Genomic DNA, 22145 nt, shown 5'->3' on the forward strand with positions numbered 1-22145 from the left:
GCAGAGTAAGCATTGAAATACAGCAATATGATAACTGTTAGATAATGTGTTTTGTCTAGAAATGTTGAAGGATAAATATTGTGCAAAACAGTGATTCCATGTAATAATACAACCAGAGAATATGTAATGAAGTTGGAATTCCTGCAGTATTCCCCCAGGGAAGGTCAGCCTTAAATCTTGTGCACCGACCTACATCCTCAGACTTTACACATGTAAAGTCAGGATTAGTTTTATTTGCCATCATAACATGCCTTGCCACAGTAGCGTAGCTATTACAGTTTGGGGTGTCGGAGTTTGATGGTCAATTCCAGCACTGTCTGTAAGGAGCTTGTGTGCCCTCCCCGTGAATACACGGGTTTCCTCCCATGTTCCAAAGATGTACCAGTTAGTAGGTTAATTGGCCATTTGAAATTGTGTTGTGATTGGGCTAGGGTTAAACAGGTGGGCTGTTAGGCAATGTGGCTCATTGGGCCAAAAAGGTCTGTTCCATGCTGTACCTCTACATAAAATAGAATAAGTGTCATTTGCGTCAAATCAAGTCAGTGAAGATTTGATGCAACTGTTGCCACATTCCCAGCACCAACATAGCATGACCACAACTTCCTCACCCTAACCTGAACGTCTTTGAAACGTGGGAGGAAACCAGTGTGTACCTGGAACTGAGATAGGCCTGTCACTGTGGCACAGAACATCCTTTACCCATTTTCACACACATGAAGTGTAGGAATTCATATTACGGAGACAGAAACATAGAAAATAGGTGCAGGAGTAGGCCATTCGGCCCTTCGAGCCTGCACCGCCATTTATTATGATCATGGCTGATCATCCAACTCAGAACCCAGCCTTCCCTCCATACCCCCTGACCCCTGTAGCCACAAGGGCCATATCTAACTTCCTTTTAAACATAGCTAATGAACTGGCCTCAACAGTTTGCTGTGGCAGAGAATTCCACAGATTCACCACTCTCTGTGTGAAGAAGTTTTTCCTAACCTCGGTCCTAAAAGGCTTCCCCTCTATCCTCAAACTGTGACCCCTCGTTCTAGACCTCCCCAACATCGGGAACAATCTTCCTGCATCTAGCCTGTCCAATCCCTTTAGGATCTTATACGTTTCAATCAGATCCCCCCTCAATCTTCTAAATTCCAACGAGTACAAGCCCAGTTCATCCAGTCTTTCTTCATATGAAAGACCTGCCATCCCAGGAATCAATCTGGTGAACCTTCTTTGTACTCCCTCTATGGCAAAGATGTCTTTCCTCAGATTAGGGGACCAAAACTGCACACAATACTCCAGGTGTGGTCTCACCAAGGCCTTGTACAACTGCAGTAGTACCTCCCTGCTCCTGTACTCGAATCCTCTCGCTATAAATGCCAGCATACCGTTCGCCTTTTTCACCGCCTGCTGTACCTGCATGCCCACTTTCAATGACTGGTGTATAATGACACCCAGGTCTCGTTGCACCTCCCCTTTTCCTAATCGGCCACCATTCAGATAATAATCTGTTTTCCTATTTTTGCCACCAAAGTGGATAACTTCACATTTATCCACATTAAATTGCATCTGCCATGAGTTTGCCCACTCACCCAACCTATCCAAGTCACCCTGCATCCTCTTAGCATCCTCCTCACTGCTAACACTGCCACCCAGCTTCGTGTCATCCGCAAACTTGGAGATGCTGCATTTAATTCCCTCATCCAAGTCATTAATATATATTGTAAACAACTGGGGTCCCAGCACTGAGCCTTGCGGTACCCCACTAGTCACCGCCTGCCATTCTGAAAAGGTCCCGTTTATTCCCACTCTTTGCTTCCTGTCTGCTAACCAATTCTCCACCCACACCAATACCTTACCCCCAATACCGTGTGCTTTAAGTTTGCACACTAATCTCCTATGTGGGACCTTGTCAAAAGCCTTTTGAAAATCCAAATATACCACATCCACTGGTTCTCCCCTATCCACTCTACTAGTTACATCCTCAAAAAATTCTATGAGATTCGTCAGACATGATTTTCCTTTCACAAATCCATGCTGACTTTGTCCGATCATTTCACCGCTTTCCAAATGTGCTGTTATCACATCCTTGATAACTGACTCCAGCAGTTTCCCCACCACCGACGTTAGGCTAACCGGCCTATAATTCCCCGGTTTCTCTCTCCCTCCTTTTTTAAAAAGTGGGGTTACATTAGCCACCCTCCAATCCTCAGGAACTAGTCCAGAATCTAACGAGTTTTGAAAAATTATCACTAATGCATCCACTATTTCTTGGGCCACTTCCTTAAGCACTCTGGGATGCAGACCATCTGGCCCTGGGGATTTATCTGCCTTCAATCCCTTCAATTTACCTAACACCACTTCCCTACTAACATGTATTTCGCTCAGTTCCTCCATCTCACTGGACCCTCTGTCCCTTACTATTTCTGGAAGATTATTTATGTCCTCCTTAGTGAAGACAGAACCAAAGTAATTATTCAATTGGTCTGCCATGTCCTTGCTCCCCATAATCAATTCACCTGTTTCTGTTTGCAGGGGACCTACATTTGTCTTTATCAGTCTTTTCCTTTTTACATATCTATAAAAGCTTTTACAGTCCGTTTTTATGTTCTCTGCCAGTTTTCTCTCATAATCTTTTTTCCCCTTCCTAATTAAGCCCTTTGTCCTCCTCTGCTGAACTCTGAATTTCTCCCAGTCCTCAGGTGAGCCACTTTCTCTGGCTAATTTGTATGCTACTTCTTTGGAAGTAGGCACCCTCCCATTTTTCTCAGAAAACAAACATTTTTATTCCTTACGGCTTCCAGCATCTGTCAAAAGCCATTACATAATGAAGATTAAATGCTGACTGGTGAGGTAGTGCTCAGGGAAGCCTTTCCCACTCATCACCACCTCGTCCCCTGGGTCTGATTTGTATGCAGATGTTTCAAATTTATTTTGAACATTACATGTGCATTTCATAATAACTCCTTATGCAATCTACTTTCTGGTAATAGCCTCGCAGATGCAGATACGGGGTGTAATATAATTTTCATAATCCTTTATTACAGATAAAAGCTATTACCATTACTGCATAACTTAAGTGATATGCAAAATCTTAACTGCACGTTCTAACCACCTATTCATTATCCTACCGTAATAAGTACGAGTCTTGAGTTAGGAGCAGCAAATGCAGCCTCAAATGAGAAGGTTAAAATTTGAAGCCCATTCCATTGTTAAACATCTAATCCAGGCTAAAAAGTTAGCTGTAAGAAGCTGCCATCTTGTCTGTGAGAAGTTAAAATCAGGCTCTAACCACTTCCCATTTCATAAGCATACATGTTCTTCTTAAGGAGGAGGGAAGTCTCCAACACTTGCTAGCTAATATTAATCCCACAACTATCAAACACAAATCAATACCAGACTCTCCTCCATCTCTCTCTTTCCATTCCCCATCCTGGTTACCCTCTCATCTCCCCTCATGACTTACCCATGACCTCCCTCTGGTGTCCCTCCTCCTTCCCTTTCTTCCATTGTCCACTCTCTTCTCCTATCAGATTCATTCTTCTTCAGTCCTTTATCTCCTCCACCTATCACTTCCCAACTTCTTACTGCATCCCCCATTCCCTACCCACCTTCTCCCTCACCTGGTCTCACCCATCATCTTCCAGCTTGTCCTCCTTCCTCTCACCCCACCTTCTTCTTCCCTTTTCCTTTCCAGTCCTGATGAGATGTTGAATGTTTAATTCCTTTCATAGATGCTGTCTGATCTACTGAGTTCCTCCAGCACTTAAAGATTAAAAGTGTATTTTATTTATCACACATACAGCAAAAAGTTTTGTTTGCATCAGCAACCAACACAGCCCAAGGAAGTGCTGGGGGCAGTCTACAAATGTCGCCATACTTCTGGCACCAACTTAGCATGCCCACAACTCACTAACCCTAACCCATACAGCTTTAGAATGTGGGAGGAAACTGGAAAACTCAGAAATCCATATGATTATGGGGAGAATGTACAAAATCATTACAGATAGTAATGGGAATTGAACCATCAGGTGAGCATTATGCTACCATTTTGTGTGTGTTGCTCAGGATTTCCAGCATCTACAGAAACACTTGTGTCAAGACCTGACTGGTTGCATTATGGTCTGGTATGGCAACATGAATGAACAGGAAAGCAAGAAGCTGCAGCCAATAGTGGATTCATCCCAATACATCACAGGCACATCCCTCCCCACCACTGGGCCATGCTATTGAGCAGCTATCATGGCACAGGAGACACAGAAGCCTAAAGTCCCACACCACCAGGTTCAAGATCAGCTACTTCCCTTCAACCATTCACTTTTTGAACCAACCAGCACAACCTTAATCACTCCTTCAGTATAGCAACACTTTGAACACGCTACACTACAATGGAGGAGCATAAACAGTCAACGTTTCAGCTGAGGACTGGAAAGGAAGACCGTAAGACAGAGGAGCAGAATTAGGCCATTCAGCCCAAGTCTGCTCTGCTATTCCATCATGGCCAATTTATTTTCCCTCTCACCACCATTCTTCTGCCTTCTCCCCGTGATCTTTGACACCCTCACTAATCAATAATCTATCAACCTCCACTTTAAATACACCCAATGACTTAGCCTCCACAGATTCACCACCCCTTGGCTAAATAAATTCCTCCTCATCTCTGTCCTAAAGGGACGAACTTCTATTCTGAGACTATGCCCTCTGGTCCTGGACTCTCCCACTATATGAAACATCCTGTCCATATCCACTCTGGCTAAGCCTTTTAATACTCATTTCTCTTTAAAAATGAGATCCCCTTCATTCTTCTAAGATCCAGTAAGTACAGGCCCAGAGCCGTCAAACACCATCAAATGGAAGGGGGCAGTAGGTGATTGGGGGGGGGGGGGTGGTAGGAGTACAAGCAGAAAGGTGAAGGGGAAGGGGAGTGGGTGGGGGAAGGGGGGAATGAAGCCGTTAGTGGTCAAAAATGCTGTTTAGTTTTCCTACCTAGAAGGCCTTAATTGCTTCCTTTATTAAAATATTTCCATCTGCTATTAACATGTGCAATTGCGAAGAAAGCACAGCGCTTCAACTTCCTTAGGAGTTTGTGGAGATGCGGCATGACATCTAAAAACTTTGACAAACTGCTATGGATGTGTAGTGGAGAGAGTACTGACAGACCGCATCACAGCCTCGTATGGGGATATCGATGCCCTTGAACAGAAAATCATAGGTAAAGCCCTCATAACCATTGAGCACATCTACATGAAATATTGCTGTAGAAAAGCAGAAGGTACAAGAGCCTTGGGACTCACACCAGCAGGTTAGGGAACAGTTATTACCCCTCAACCAGCAGGCTCTTGAACCAGAGGGGTAACTACACTTGCCCCATCACTGAGATGTTCCCACAACCAATGGACTCACTTTCAAGGACTCTTCGTCTCATGTTCTCATTATTTATATTTGCATTTGCGCTGTTTGTTGTCTTCCGCACTCTGGTTGAACGCCCTAGTTGGGTGGTCTTTCATTGATCGTGTTATAGTTACTATTCTATAGACTTATTGAGTATGCCCACAAGAAAATGAATCTCAGGGTTGTATATGGTGACATATATGTACACTGGTAATAAATTCACTTTAAACTTTGAATACTCTAGATGTTCAACAGGGTATTTACAGGTCAAAGATATCTTCTGTAAATGCTAAGTAAAACATTCAGAGTAGATTTAATTCAGAGGTCAATGCTATAAACAGTGATGGGAACCAAATAACTTGGCAACAATAATCAAAAATGATTTTTAATTTAAGCGCGAAGCATTTTGGACATTAGGTCAGTAAGACTGAATGCGTCCAATCTCTATTAATCAATTGCATTTGCAAGATTGCTCATTTTAATTGACTGAGTTAGACATAGGAACATTTGAATATCAAGTGTTGTGGGACAGTTAATTGAAGTGACACAATTATTAGATTGGTTTCCATATTGTAAATTTCTAACAATTAGAATCTTTTAATTCAATCTCATTATTCATTTCCCACGAATAACTCTTTCTGTCTCACAGCCCCACAGCATGAATAATTCAGATAAATGACTGCAATCCCACCAGAGCAGCTCGAGAATGTACATTCAGTTAATTAAATAAAAGCCAGGACTGGAAAAATACCAACATCAATAATGTGACCATTAAACTACTGGATTGTCATTAAAGAACTGAAATTTGATTCACTAAGGACCTTCAGGAAAGGAAGTCCAACTTCCTTACCCAGCCTATCCTACATCTGACTGCAGACCAACAACAATACTAAAATGATACATTGCCTCGTTGAGACCACACACATTCAGCATTGTGCGTACTTTGGATTTCTTTACCCAAGGAAGAATAGGCAATAAATTTCTGACAACCCAGCACCCTCAGCGCGTTGGCAGTGGCAAATTGGCAAATTTTTCAGACTACTGGAGATTACGTCTAGAAATACACTCATTTATTTCAAATTCACTTTTCCCCCCCAAAAGATAAAAGATATTATATAGCAGTATAATAGATTTTCTGAAGAACCCAGTGAGTTTAAAGAGAGGGCTGTGAGTTTAAAGACAACATCGAAAATGAGGGCCCAGAAAGCCACTGGAATTCCAAGGAAAAGCAGATTAACAGTGTTTTACTGAGATTTGAAAGATTAGCTTTATTTATCATATGCACATTAATATACAATGCAATGTGTTGTTTGTGTCAAAAATTAAGGATTGTGCTGAGCAGCTGAAATTGTGTTTCTGTGTTTAACATAGCACTATGGGAGGAAACCGGAGCACCCAGAGGAAACCCACGCAGTCACAGGGAGAACATACAAACTCCTGTCAAACAGTGGTAGGAATCAAACTCTAGTCTTACACTTGGCACTGTAAAGCATTGCACTAGCTGCTATGCCATCATGTTCCCACCCCACCCCGTAGAGGGAGTGCAACAAAGTTTCACCAAATTAATTCCCAAAATAGCAACACTATCGAATGAGGAGGGATTAGGTCAACTGGATCTTCAATTCACTGTAGTTTCAAAAAAACAAAAAAAATGAAAGGAGAACATACAACATTCTGACAGGGCTCAACAGGACAATTCCTGGTCCAGAACCAGGGATTACCTTAGGATACAAAGCACAATATTCCAGACTGAGAAGAAATTTTTTCACTCAGAGGGTGGTGTACCTGTGGAATTCTCTACCATAAAAGGTTCAAGCTGTTGAATATTATTAATACTTCTAGATACAAAAGGCAAAGGCAAGGGAGAGAGAACAGTATCATATTGAGGCAGATCTGCCAATATTGCATTGACTAACTGAGCTGCAGTAAAGAGCTGAATGGCCTTTTATATTTTTTATTAAAAACAAAATTCATAGAACAGAGAACAGTACAGCACAATATAGGCCCTTCATCCCACGATGTTGTGCTGACCTTTTAACCTACTCTAAAATCAAACACCTCCCTCCCCGTAGCCCTCCATTTTTCTTGCATCCATGTGAATATTTAAGAGTTTCTTAAATGCCTCTACCATGACTACTTTTCACACACTCACCACTCTCTGTCTAAAAGCTCTACCCCTGACAGCCTCCCTGTAGCTTCCTCCCAACACCTTAAAGTATACCCCCTTGTATTAGCCTTTTCCGCCCGGGAAAAGGCCTTTGGTTGTCCACTTGATCTATTATTCATCTTGTACACAGATGTGTAGATGTGGAAATGTGAAATAAAAATAGAAAATGCTGCAGATGATCCACATCAAACATCTCAGCAAAGAGAGAAAAAGCAGATTTAACAATTCAGGTCAGGAAATATCATCAAGCTGAAATATGGCTCCACTTCTCTCTGAGATGCTAACTGAGATGATGGGTACTCAGCATTTTGTTTTGAACCCACAGCAATATTCAAAGTATATGTCCATTTTGTTGCAGGCAATCACAGTGAATACAAAGAAGCATAATTGAATCAATAAACAACTACACACAACCAATATGCAAAAGATGATTGTAGTGGACTGTTAACTGTGGAATGAATCTTGTGGGCAGTAAGTGGTGACTTCACCTACAGCAGACTACAGTCTTCAAATGATTTTAGACAAGTTATATTCTTGTGTTGACGATCATTCAAGCCAATCGTTCTGTGGCGGCAATCACCATGAAGAGCTGTGCTTTCCGATGTGCAGGGAGAGGCAACACCAGGATAAGCTTCATTCAAGAATTTAAGGCTGAGAATTTTTATTTTCCTGGAAGACAGCATGGTAGCTTAACAGTTAGCATAACACTATTACAGAACCAACAACCCAGGTTCAACTCCTTCGCTGCCTGTAAGGAGTTTATATGTTCCCCCTGTGACTGCATGGTTTCCTCCCACAGTGCAAAGACATGCACAATAGGGTTAATAATTTGTGGGCATGCTATGTTGGCACCGGAAGTGTGGCGACATTTGCAGGCTGTCCTTGCACATCCTTGGACTTGTTGACACAAATGACACATTTCATTGTATGTTTTGATGCACATGTGACAAAGCTAATCTTTCTTTTCTTAATGTCTTAATTCTTGAACTTCATTGACTTAATTAAGACCCTAAGACATAGGAGGAGAATTAGGCCAAGTCTGCTCTGCCATTTCATCATAGCTGATCCATTTTTCCTCTCAGCCTCAATCTCCTGACTTCTCCCCATATCCCTTCATGCCCTGACCAATCAAGAATCCATCAACCTCTGCCTTAAATATACATACAGACTTGGCCTCCACAGCTGCCTGTGGCAACGAATTCCACAGATTCACCAGTCTCAGGCTAAACAAATTTCTCCTCATCTCCATTCTAAAAGGATGCCCATCTATTCTGAGGCTGTGTCCTTTGGTCTTAGACTCCCCTATCATATGAAACATCCTCTCCACATTCACTCTATCAACCGCCTTCTTGCCCGAACTGAAACCATCCATCAACCTATTCTCGAGCTACTATATGCAAATGACTGTGCTCTTTTCTCTCTCTACCTCTCAAAGGATGCACTACAGGCTGCAGTCACTCAGTTTGCCAAGGCTGCAAGGGCTTTTGGGTTAATAGTCAGTCTGAAGAAAACAATGATCCTCCACCAGAAGCCCCTTCGTGGCGTTTACAACGCACCTAGGATCACCATTGACGACCACCCTCTCACCACAGTTGAGCAGTTCACCTAGCTGAACAATGTCATCTCCAACAATGGTACAGAAGTAAGAGACATAGATAATCAACTTGCCAGAGCCAGCAGTACCTTCGGACACCTCCAGAAACGTGTGGAAGAGCCACCAGCTGTGTCTGTCCACAAAAATCCAGGTGTACTGGGCTGCCATCATCATAACACTGCTATAAAGCTCCGAAGCCTGGGGTTTGTACCGCAAGCAAATCCGGTTGCTTGAGCGCATCCATCACGGGTATCAGCTGGGAGGATCGTGTCTCCAACAACAAGGTCCTGGAGAAGGTTCAACTTCCAAGCATTGAAGCCACTTTGCTACTCAGGCAGCTCCGCTGGCCAGGCCACGTGTCTCGTATGGACAACCCCATACTGAAAGCAGTACTCTACGGAGAACTCTCTCAGGGCAAGAGAGATTGTGGTGTCCCGGACAAGAGGTACAAAGACTAATTTAAGCAGCATCTCCCTTAGGCAAATATCGAGGTCAACAAGTGACAGCAGCTGGCTTGTGATAGAGACCACTGATCCACGTTGCAGCCAAGAATTTTACAGAAACCAGCAAGAGTTACTGCTGAAGAGAAGAGGAGACACAGAAAGGATCCTACTACCCAAGCGCTCACATCCCAGCTGTTCCAGAGTCTGCAGATCCAGAATTGGCCTCTACAATCACCAACGATCGTGCTGTCGCTCCTGAGGACTCCTCTTCCCCCCGATCTTCGCAAGCGAAGCACCAGTCATCATCATTCGATTGATTCATTGGGTCACTGCTATTAATGGGAGCTCTCAGTGGGAAAATTGGCTCTCACCTTTTCTGAACTGCAAGTGTAAAAACACTTCTAAAAATAGTATAATAGCTACAAAGCACCTTGAAACTTCTTAAGGGTTACAAAGAATGAGGAATTTTCCCCAGAAATGTTATCAGAATCAGGTTTATTATCACTGACAAATGTCATGAAATTTGTTGTTCTGTGGCACCAGTACAATGCAATACATTTAAAAAACTGTAACGTACAAGTAAGAAATAATATATTAAAAACTAAATTAAATTAGCAGTGCAAGAGAGCAAAAAATAGTGAGGTAGTGTTCATGGATTGGTTCACTGTCCATTCAGAAGGACGTTGAAAAAGGAACCAGTTAAGACAATCCAGCCATATTAGATATAGGATAGACTTACTGGACTTGCACACCATTTCTATATATTCAATGCCTTTCAGGAAAACCTACCAGATGGTTTTAAGTCTTACTAGCACTCATTCCAAGTAGCACACTTCGTATAAAGCGCATATGCTTTTAGAACATTGTGGCATTACCTGACAAAGGAATAGCCTGCTGAATCACAAAATGCTTCCAAGGCCAACGCTTTCTCCCCATTCATGTTGGATTTGAATCCCGAGAGGAACACAACTCCAGGGTTTTTTGCTGAGATCCTATGATAGGCCAGGCGAGGCAAGGATAACCTTGTGAGAAACTGCATGGAAGACATAGTTCTGCAACAAGAAAGAATGAAAACCATGGAGTTATCATTCCAAAAACTAGGAAAATATTGCTTCTAGTTCAGTGGAACAACTACAGCCTACCAGTTTCAGTGAAATGGGTTCAATCCTGACTTCTGATGCTGTCAGCGTGGAGCTTGCATGTTCTCCCTGTGAGTATGCAAGTTTTCTCGGGGAGCTCAAGCATCCTTCCAATGTCTTATGGGTTATTAGGTTAATTATTCGCTGTAAATTGCTGAGAGTATGTAGGTGAATGACAGAATCTCGGGATTGATGAGAATAAGACCATAAGTCAAAGGAACAGAATTAGGCCATTTGGCCTACCGAGTGTGCTCTGCCATTTCATCATGGCTGATCCATTTTTCCTCTCAGCCCCAATCTCCTGCCTTCTCCCCGTATCCCTTCATGCCCTGACTAATCAAGAATCTATCAGCTTCTGCCTTAAATATACCCAATGACTTAGCCTCCACAGCTACCTGTAGCTACGAACTCCATAGATTCACCATTCTCTGGTTAAAGAAATTCTGAATGGCCACCCCTCTATTGTGAAGTTGTGTCCTCTGGTCTTAGACTCTCCCACCCTAGGAAATATCCTCTCCACATCCACTCTATCAAGGCCTTTCACCATTCAACAAGTTTCAATTAGGTCACCCCTCATCCTTCTGAATTCTAGTGAATAGAGGCTGAGCCATCAAATGCTTTTCATATGACAAGCCATTCAATCCTGGAATCATTTTCGTGAACTTCCTTTGAACCCTCTCCAGTTTCAGCACATCCTTTCTAAGGGGCCCAAAACTGTTCACAATACCCCAAGTGAGGCCTCACCAGTGTCAACATTACATCTTTGCTTTTATATTCTTGTCCTCTGGAAATAAATGCTAACATCGCATTTCCCTTCCTCACCATAACTTAACCTGCAAATGAACCTTTAGAGAATCCTGCTTGAGGACTCTGAAGTCCAGTTACACCACAGATTTTTAAATTTTCTCTCCATCTAAAAGTAGTCTACGCTTTTATTTTTTCTTCCAAAGAGCATGACCATACACTTCTTGACACTGTATTCCACCTGCCACTTCTTTGCTCATTTCCTAATCCAAGTCCTTCTGAAGCCTCACTACTTCCTCAAAACTACCTGCCCCTCCACCTATCTTTGTATCGTCTGCAAACTTTGCAACAAAGCCATCAATTCCATCATCCAAGTCACTGACATATAACCCAAGAAGATTTGGTCCCAACACAGACCTTTGTGGAACACCACTAGTCACTGGCAGCCAAACAGAAAAGACTCCCTTTATTCCTACTCTTTGCCTTCTGCCAGTCAGCCACTGCTTTATCCGTGCCGGAATCTCTCCTGTAATACCATGGGCTCGTAGCTTGTTCAGTGGCCGCATGTGTGGCACTTTGTCAAAGTCTGTCTGAAATTCCAAGTACACAGCATCCATTGATTCTCTTTTGTGTATCCTGCTTGTTATTTCTTCAAAGAGTTCCAACAGATTTGTCAGGCAAGATTTTCCCTTAAGGAAATTATGCTGACTGCAACCTATTTTATCATGTGTCTCCAAGTGCCCTGAAACCATATCCTTAACAATCAACTCCAACATCTTCCCAACCACTGAGGTCAGACTAACTGGCCTATAGTTTCCTTTCTTCTGCCTCTCTCCCTTCTTGAAGAGTGGAGTGATATTTGCAATTTTCCATTCCTCCAAAACTATGCCAGAATCTAGTGAATCTTGAAAGATCATTACTAATAGCTCTACAATCTGTTCAGTCGCCTCTTTCAGAACCCTGGGGTGTACACCACCTGGGCCAGGTGACTTATCTACCTTCAGACCTTTCAGTTTTTTTCCTCCAATCAATTCTGGCTAATGTTCCCTTTACTCCAATGTAATACTGATACATCTGACTTTAGCTTCTCTTTCCCATATTGCAGGGTGAATTCGATCATATTATGATCACTGGCCCCTAAGGGTTCTTTTACCGTAAGCTCTCTAATCAATTCTGGTTCATTACTCAACACCCAATCCAGAATAGCTGATCCTTTAGTGGGCTCAACCATGAGCTGCTCTAAAAAGCCATCTCGTAGGCATTCCAGAAATTCCCCCTCTTGTGATCCAGCACCAACCTGATTTTCCCAATCTACCTGCATATTGAAATCTCCCATGACTATTGTAACATTGCCCTTTTGACATGCGCTTTCTATCTTCCGTTGCAACTCATAGTCTACACCCTTACTATTGTTTGGGGGTCTGTATATAACTCCCATCAGGGTCTTTTTACCCTTGCAGTTCCTTAGCTCTACCCACAAGGATTCTACATCTTCTGATCCCATGTCACCCCTTACCAATGATTAGATTTCATTTTTTTTTAAACCAACAGAGCGATGCCAGCCCATCTGCCTCCCTGCCTGTCCTTTCAATACAATGTGTATCCTTGGACATTAAGCTCCCAGCTATAATCTTCTTTCAGCCATGATTCAGTGATGCTGACAACGTCATACATGCCAATCAGTAACTGTGCTACAAGTTCATCTACCTTATTCCGTATACTGCAGGCATTCAAATACCTTCAGTCCTGTATTCACCCTTTTTCCATCTTATCCGCATCTTATGTTGAAACTCATCCTGTTGACTGCGATTTTGCCCCACTATTAGCCTCTCCTCACTACACATTGCCTGTTTGTAAACCAACTAACTCATACTCAGCCCTATCACTGCGGTTTCTAGCCTCATGCCAAATTAGTTTAAATTCTCCCGAACAGCTCTAGCAAACTCCGCCACAAGGATATTGGTTCCCCTCAGGTTCAGGTGTAGCCCGTCCCTTCTGTACAGGTCGTACCTTCCCCAGAAGAGATCACAATGATGCATAAATCTGAAACCCTGCCCCCTAGACTAGTTTCTCAGCCATGCATTCATCTGCCAAATCATCCCATTCTTACCCTCACTGACAAGTGGCACAGGCAGCAATCCAGAGATTGTTACCCTGGAGTTCCTGCTTTTCAGCTTTCTACCTTGCTTCCTAAAATCTCTTTTCAGGACCCCCTCACCTTTCCTACCCATGTCATTGGTGCCAATATATACCAATACTTCTGGCTGTGGGATAAGAAAACGGGATCAGTTTAATTGGGGGCTTAATGGTCAGATGACATCTAGGGGCTTGTTTCCATGGTGTGTGATGCTATGACAAACTGGATGTGCAAGAAACAAACTAATCTCATTTGCTTTAGTTCCACACAGTGTGATGGGATCCTGAATTACCCCTATGAACTGTGCTCGTTTACCCCTATTAACTGTGGGGAGGGGGAGAGATAGTTATTTAACACCAACAACTTGTTTTGAAGAGAGAGAGATGAAGACTATCATTTTAAGGCATTGGAAGTCACTTTTGGATTTCTGCTGAGTTGGAGAGCGAGATGGCACTGAGCAGCTAGTAAGTTGCTATGGTGACCGAAGGGGTGTTATTTGGTGGACACTGGATGTTATGATTTTCGGCAGGTTGTTGATACTTCTTAAGGACTTTTGCCTGCTTGCATTTCTTACAGAGAGAGAGGAAGGAGTTATTTGAATGACAGCTAATGCTCAGCACGGGAAGATAAAATAGGAGGTCAGATGATAGACATCAGACAGGTTTTGGACACTGAATGAGTGTTGTGCCCGCAGAAAAAGTGGGTTTTTGGAGGATCAATCAGACAGGTCGATCAGTTGCTCTTGCAGTGGAAAGGGGAAAGGGGTTGACTGGTGGGGAGTTGTCCATGTGTCCACCCTCGCCTGGGGGATAGCTCCACCACAGAAAACCAGACCCCTTTGTTAAAGTCACAGTCGGTGACTTTTAAAGGATTTCGAAGGACAACGAGGAGATTGACGGCATCAGCTCACCTGAAGACTCAAATCTCTCCCTCTCTCTCCATCACTACTCGACTCAATACCACGAACTGAACTTTACTCATCATCGTAAGACTGTATCTTTTTACCCCTAAACTTAAAGCAGCTTGGTTTTTCATATATATATTTCCACTTACTGATATACACATTATATATGTGTGTGTGTGTATATATATATATATATATATATATATACACACACACATATACATACACACACACATATATATATAAATATAAAATCATTGCTAACCTGTTTGATTTATCTACATTTATATTACTGTATTGCGTAGTTACTAATAAATATTAATAGTTTATAGCAATACTGGACTCCAAAGTGTTTTCCATCTCTGCTGGTTCCTTGTTCCTGTCACGGGGTACGTGACAACAGCAACTCAAAACCATAGTTCTATCATCAGCAAGAAAATGTCTGTCTGTTCTGTCACCTCTCCCAAAAGACTCCCAGTGGTGTGAGATTGAAAACATATTCAGTTAAGACAATTAAGTGTAGGACAGGGTTGTGCTTATCATTAATAAAATATTTCATTAGATGTAAAGCATATCCTCAGATACTGACGAGCAGCACATCACATCTTTGTTAATACTTTCTGATATGGCCTCCAATTTGCATTATTTGGAATTAGTTTATCATCACGTGTACCAAGATACAGTGAAGGATATTTTTGTTTGCATACCATCCAGGCTTATCATAGAGGTAGTTTAAAAAAAACAGAATATAGAATATAGTGTTACAGTTCTAGAATGCAGTACAAGTAGAGTGCCACAGTGGGGTAGATTAGATGAAGAATTCATCTCTGCATAGAATTAAGGAATAGTATAATATTTCACCTCGAGAGACGCAGAGCAGATAGTAGAGATGCTGCCTCACTGCAACAAGGAGGCGTGTTTAATCACAAAGCTTTAATCAGACAGTCACTGTTGGCATAAAGTTTACAGACTTGGGTTTTCTCTGTGTTCATTGGTTCCTACCAGGACCCACAGAGGTGGGAGTTTAAATGGCTAATGTAAACTCAGTCTAGTGTGTAGTGCCGAGTGTACAAGTGCCACAGTGGAAGATTATATTGGGGCAAGTGTGTGCACAGACTCACTGGCACAGGGCTAGGAATGAGCTACCAGATGGTTTCATTTACTATTGCTGGTGCCACAGCTCGCATTCACATCAATTAAGCTTTTTTTAAAATCATATACTTCATTTTATAAAATTATTCAAAAACACTTCACTGAGAGATTTGGGCAATATAATTCCAAACCATACTTTTCTAATCATATGCTGTGTCATCCCATAATTTACAAGATTAAAAAGATAGGTTGCCCTTAATGTTTACATTTCTCATCCATTGCTCACAGCCCAAACATAGATGATTTACTGTACAGCGCAAGCTGGATTCAGATACAGGTTCTGAGGTGAAAAAGATTTAAAGATTAGCTTTATTAGTCACATACATCTAAACATGCAGTGAAATGTGTGCTGTTTTGCATCAAATCCAATCAGCGAGGATTATGCTGGGTAGCCTGCAAGTGTTGCCATGTTTCCGGTGCAAACATAGCCAGGCCACAACTCACTAACCATACATCTTTAGACTGTGGGACGAAACTGGAACACCCGGAGAAAACTCACACGGTCATGGAGAGAATGTACAAACTCCTTATAGGCAGCAGCAGGAATTAAACCCTAATCGGTCGTTGCCGGCTGCCACAAAAGAGTGATGTATTAAGCACCATGCTACTGTACCATCCCATTCAGTCCCAACCTTGGGTGATTTGTTACATAAAAACTGAATGATGCCATCTAGCTAAGTTACCTGTTTTTTGTTTAAAACAAATGGTATGATCCAAATTCTCTTTTCACGAGCTTGCCAATTTTAAAACAGAAAACCAGATTCTGTCGATGAACTAAAAAAAACACAAAATGAATTTGAAAACAAGGTTCTTGCTCCACAAATATCCACAATGAAAACACAAAAGTTTACACAGTTCAACAGATCACTGAATTTGAATCTGCAACTGTTCATCTACCTCTCTACTAAAAAACCCCGATTCATAATTGATTATACCTCTTCAGAAAAAAAAAAACTAGCCTTTCTATACCTTTCATCACAAATAAATCATGTCCGGTCAACACCCTGAAATACCTAACTTGAACTCTCAGTAGTGCCCCTCTCCGATATCCCCAAACCCTTTCACAGCCTTCCTGAAATAGGACAGAAATTAGAGATTAGCAATCAGCTTTACTTGTCATATGACGGGCGGGGGGAGTGGAGGGAGGGAGAGACGGGCGGGGGGAATGGAGGGAGGGAGGGAGAGACGGTCGGGGGTAGCGGAGGAAGGGAGAGACGGGGTAGCGGACGGAGGGAGGGAGAGACGGGCGGGGGGTAGCGGAACGAGGGGGCAGAGGCGGGGGGGAGCGGAGGGAGGGGGGCAGAGGCGGGGGGGAGCGGAGGGAGGGGGGCAGAGGCGGGGGGGAGCGGAGGGAGGGGGGCAGAGGCGGGGGGGAGCGGAGGGAGGGGGGCAGAGGCGGGGGGGAGCGGAGGGAGGGGGCAGAGGCGGGGGGGAGCGGAGGGAGGGGGGCAGAGGCGGGGGGAGCGGAGGGAGAGAAGGGGTGTTGGAGGGAGAGACGGGCGGTCGGCAGTGGAGGGAGGGAGGGAGAGACGGGGGGTTGGAGGGAGAGACGGTCAGTGGGTAGTGGAGGGAGGGAGGGAGAGACAGGGGAGTGGAGGGACGGAGGGAGAGACAGGGGGAGTGGAGGGAGAGATGGGGGGTGGGTAGTGGAGGGAGGGAGGGAGAGACGGGGGAGTGGAGGGAGAGAGAGGCAATGGGTAGTGGAGGGAATGAGGGAGAGACGGGCGGTGGATAGTGGAGGGAGGGAGAGACAGGGGGTTGGAGGGAGAGATGGGCGGTGGGTAGTGGAGGGAAGGAGGGAGAGACGGGGGGTTGGAGGGAGAGACGGGCGGTGTGTAGTGGAGGGAGGGAGAAACGGGGGAGTACAGGGAGAGACGGGCGGTGGGTAGTGGAGGGAGGGAGGGAGAGACGGGGAGTGGAGGGAGAGACGGGCGGTGGGTAGTGGAGGGAGGGAGGGAGAGACGGGGAGTAGCGGAGGGAGGGAGGGAGAGACGGGGAGTAGCGGAGGGAGGGAGGGAGAGACGGGGGAGTGCAGGGAGAGATGGGCGGTGGGAGGGAGGGAGACACGGGGGGAGCGCAGGGAGGGCGGGAGAGACGGCGGGAGGGCGGGAGAGACGGCGGGAGCGCGGGAGAGATGGCGGGAGCGCAGGGAGGGAGGGAGAGACGGCGGGAGCGCAGGGAGGGAGGGAGAGACGGCGGGAGCGCAGGGAGGGAGGGAGAGACGGCGGGAGCGCAGGGAGGGAGGGAGAGACGGCGGGAGCGCAGGGAGGGAGGGAGAGACGGCGGGAGCGCAGGGAGGGAGGGAGAGACGGCGGGAGCGCAGGGAGGGAGGGAGAGACGGCGGGAGCGCAGGGAGGGAGGGAGAGACGGCGGGAGCGCAGGGAGGGAGGGAGAGACGGCGGGAGCGCAGGGAGGGAGGGAGAGACGGCGGGAGCGCAGGGAGGGAGGGAGAGACGGCGGGAGCGCAGGGAGGGAGGGAGAGACGGCGGGAGCGCAGGGAGGGAGGGAGAGACGGCGGGAGCGCAGGGAGGGAGGGAGAGACGGCGGGAGCGCAGGGAGGGAGGGAGAGACGGCGGGAGCGCAGGGAGGGAGGGAGAGACGGCGGGAGCGCAGGGAGGGAGGGAGAGACGGCGGGAGCGCAGGGAGGGAGGGAGAGACGGCGGGAGCGCAGGGAGGGAGGGAGAGACGGCGGGAGCGCAGGGAGGGAGGGAGAGACGGCGGGAGCGCAGGGAGGGAGGGAGAGACGGCGGGAGCGCAGGGAGGGAGGGAGAGACGGCGGGAGCGCAGGGAGGGAGGGAGAGACGGCGGGAGCGCAGGGAGGGAGGGAGAGACGGCGGGAGCGCAGGGAGGGAGGGAGAGACGGCGGGAGCGCAGGGAGGGAGGGAGAGACGGGCGGGCGGAGGGAGGGCGGGAGGGAGAGACGGGCGGGCGGAGGGAGGGAGGGTGGGTAGTGGAGGGAGGGAGGGGGGGAGGGAGAGACGGGCGGGCGGAGGGAGGGCGGGAGGGAGAGACGGGCGGGCGGAGGGAGGGAGGGTGGGTAGTGGAGGGAGGGAGGGAGGGAGGGTGGGTAGTGGAGGGAGGGAGAGACGGGGTAGTGGAGGGAGGGAGAGACGGGGTAGTGGAGGGAGGGAGGGACGGGGTAGTGGAGGGAGGGAGGGACGGGGTAGTGGAGGGAGGGAGGGACGGGGTAGTGGAGGGAGGGAGGGACGGGGTAGTGGAGGGAGGGAGGGAGAGATGGGGTAGTGGAGGGAGGGAGGGAGAGACGGGGTAGTGGAGGGAGGGAGAGACGGGGTAGTGGAGGGAGGGAGGGAGAGACGGGGTAGTGGAGGGAGGGAGGGAGAGACGGGGTAGTGGAGGGAGGGAGGGAGAGACGGGGTAGTGGAGGGAGGGAGGGAGAGACGGGGTAGTGGAGGGAGGGAGGGAGAGACGGGGTAGTGGAGGGAGGGAGGGAGAGACGGGGTAGTGGAGGGAGGGAGGGAGAGACGGGGTAGTGGAGGGAGGGAGGGAGAGACGGGGTAGTGGAGGGAGGGAGAGAGAGACGGGGTAGTGGAGGGAGGGAGAGACGGGGTAGTGGAGGGAGGGAGGGAGAGACGGGGTAGTGGAGGGAGGGAGGGAGAGACGGGGTAGTGGAGGGAGGGAGGGAGAGACGGGGTAGTGGAGGGAGGGAGGGAGAGACGGGGTAGTGGAGGGAGGGAGGGAGAGACGGGGTAGTGGAGGGAGGGAGGGAGAGACGGCGAGTGGAGGGAGAAACGGGCGGGAAGGGGTGAAGAGACAATACTACGCGAATCACCTCGCTGAAGCAACTGCGCAACTACAGGTAGTCAACTGGAACAAAATACCAGGGCGTTCGACTCGGTTGCAATCGACCTTTGTTCTGGATTTCCGATGATATCATCGGTGTTTCATTATCAATCCGTGTTTATCGCAATACTCCCCATGCAACAGCACTGTGACAATAACTTCAGAGGACGAACCAGAATACTATCGAATAGCAGTTATTCTGTTCAGGATGGAGCCGTTATAAAGCACCCACGATGTCACCATCTGTTTGTTAACAGGCAATTAAGGATGAGCAATAAATGCTGGTCTTGCTGGCAACACCAACATCTGGGAAATGAATTCAAAATAAATTTGAACAATGAGTTATTTTCGGGGGTCAGGGTTCTGAATGGGGTCGTTCTAACCATCCCTCAGTCTCTTTGACCCACTACCATCGGGAAGGAGGTGCAGGAGCTTCAGGACTAGAACTGCCAGACGGGGTAACAGCTTCTTCCCTCAGGCTGGGAGACTAATAAATGCCCTGCCACCACCAAGGGCTTTTCACTAGGACAGTGAGCTGTTTGCTGTTTACCTTTGATGTGTACAACATGCATTTTGAATTATATTTTATTAACTAATTTGTGGTAGCATTTCATGTGCTTTATGTGATATACGTTTTGTGGGTGCACCATAGTCCAGTGGAACATTATGCCTTTTGATTGTGTATATGTATAGTCATATGAAAATGAACTTGAACCTGAATTTGAAACTGGGAAATTCACTATTAAAATTAGTCTGTGAAGCTGTGGATTGAGGTAAAAGCGAGGATCAGGATGTTCAGTTTATTTGTGGAGGCTTGCAGTGAAGATAGTGTCATATTTGTTACCTCAAAATGTACCTCGAGACACATGTGGTTAAACAACTAAACTCCTCTTGGGCTTCTAGCTGGGTACAGATATCGGTTTTAACTGGTGTTTTGTGACTAACTCTGCCATCTTCATCAGATATGATGCCTGGGCATGTCTGGTCTGCTGGTATTTAATCCTCCATCATCTGTCCCTCCTGATTAGTTAGTCCTCATCCAATCAGGTTCCTGCTGTTCCCCCTTGTTTACAGTTGTATTCCAGTTCTTCCTTGGAGCAAGGCTTTGGTCTTTGTTAAAATTCTTTTCCTCTAGTTTTATTTCAATGGCTTCCTTCAACAGGCAGTCCCAAAAGCCATTGGCGTGGCACACTAGTTTTGTGCCACTGAAGTCATTGTAAATCAGGATGGCTGGCGTTTACAGAATTCCCTGTGAATGCGGAGTGGCGTATATTGGCCAGACAGGATGCATGGTTGAAACATGCAACAAGGAGCACAGGTGGTGTACCCGTTTGGATTACCTGAAGAAATCGGTGGTTGTAGAACAGTGGAAACCTGATTGGATGATAACTAACCAATTAGGAGGAATGGAAGATGGGGGTATAAATACCACTGGACTAAACATGCCCTGGCATCATATCTGATGAAGTTGTCATGGTTTGTCATTGAAATGTCAGTTAAAATTGATACCTGTACCCATCCGGAAGCCCGAGAAGAGTTTATTCATTGTATACACTGGGAAAGCACTAGATCCTTTTTTATGTGTAGTTAAATTACGAGAGGCAGTATATAAAGCACTCTTAAAAAGAAGATAGTGAAGCAATCTTTTTAAATGGTGCAGCTGTTTTCTTATGTATGTTTTAAGACCCATCGTTTAAGCACAATGTTGGGTTCAGTCACAATTAGAATCATGATTTCATTGTAATTGGAATAGCTCTAATTAAAGCAGCTTTCTTATGCAAAGGCAAGCATTTTCCAGCAATGAATGTCATGAGAAGGCAGAGGAATGGAGAATGCAAAAGGTATTGGAGAAAGAAAAGACTTAATTCAGTCAAGTGTGAGGTGTTACGCTTTGAAAGGTGAAATGTGGGTGGCACGGCAGTTCACAGAATACAATTACAGCGCCAGCGGCCTGGGTTCAATTGCCACCGCTGTAAGGAGTCTGGTGTGTGCTCCTTGTGATTGTGTGGGTTTCCTTTGGGTGCTCCAGTTTCCTCCCACATTCCAATGACATTCCTAGATTAGTAGGTTAATTGCTCACTGGGTGGTGCAGGCTCATTGGACTGGAAGGGCCTGTTACCGTGCTGTGTCTCGAAATAAATGAAAAAAAGGAGGAATTATATGGTTAATGGTAGGCCCTTTAAAAGCATGAAAATACAGAGAGATTTGGGGTTCAAGGCCAGAGTTTACTGAAAGCAGCTATGCACGGAGAAGATGGTAAAGAAGGCATATCGTATACTTACCTTCATTGGTAGAGGTGCTGAATATTCGGGTATGGAGTCATGTTGCAGCTAAACAAAACTTCAGTCAGACCATACTTGGAGTAGTAAGACCTTTGAGTTTGCCAAGCACTTTTTCCTTTGTCATAGAATGGCACTCACTCCTGTTCACTGACGTCAGAATCAGAATCAGGCTTATTATCACCGGCATGTGACGTGAAATTTGTTAACTTAGCAGCTGCAGTTCAATGCAATACATGATCTAGCAGAGAGAGAGAAAGAGAAATAATAATAAATAAAATAAAACATAATAAATAAACAAGTAAATCAATTACATATATTGAATAGATTATTTTTTTAAATGTACATAAACAGAAATACTGTATATTCAAAAATGTGAGGTCGTGTCCAAAGCTTCAATGTC

At 45.6% G+C, this 22145-nt stretch overlaps 1 protein-coding gene across 7 annotated transcripts in view; it reads right to left on the reverse strand.

Moving 5' to 3' along the window:
* Window positions 1–22145, reverse strand: part of LOC134341017 (palmitoyl-protein thioesterase ABHD10, mitochondrial-like) — a 71354-nt gene that overhangs the window by 21795 nt on the left and 27414 nt on the right. Inside the window, exons 2-4 of one of the 7 annotated variants that reach the window (XM_063038730.1) lie at window positions 21746–21983; window positions 16346–16436; window positions 10462–10638 (exon numbers count right to left, since the gene is read on the reverse strand). In XM_063038730.1, coding sequence (XP_062894800.1) covers window positions 10462–10634 — 173 coding nt within the window. In that variant the 5' untranslated portion in view covers window positions 10635–10638; window positions 16346–16436; window positions 21746–21983. Of the gene's footprint in view, window positions 1–10461; window positions 10639–10728; window positions 11610–16345; window positions 16437–16631; window positions 16735–19452; window positions 19526–21745; window positions 21984–22145 lie in introns of those variants that run through there. The other 6 variants (XM_063038728.1, XM_063038731.1, XM_063038726.1 and 3 more) reach the window with 6 other exon arrangements.

This window comes from Mobula hypostoma, chromosome X2 (assembly GCF_963921235.1).
Source record: "Mobula hypostoma chromosome X2, sMobHyp1.1, whole genome shotgun sequence".
NCBI classification, from domain to species: domain Eukaryota; kingdom Metazoa; phylum Chordata; class Chondrichthyes; order Myliobatiformes; family Myliobatidae; genus Mobula; species Mobula hypostoma.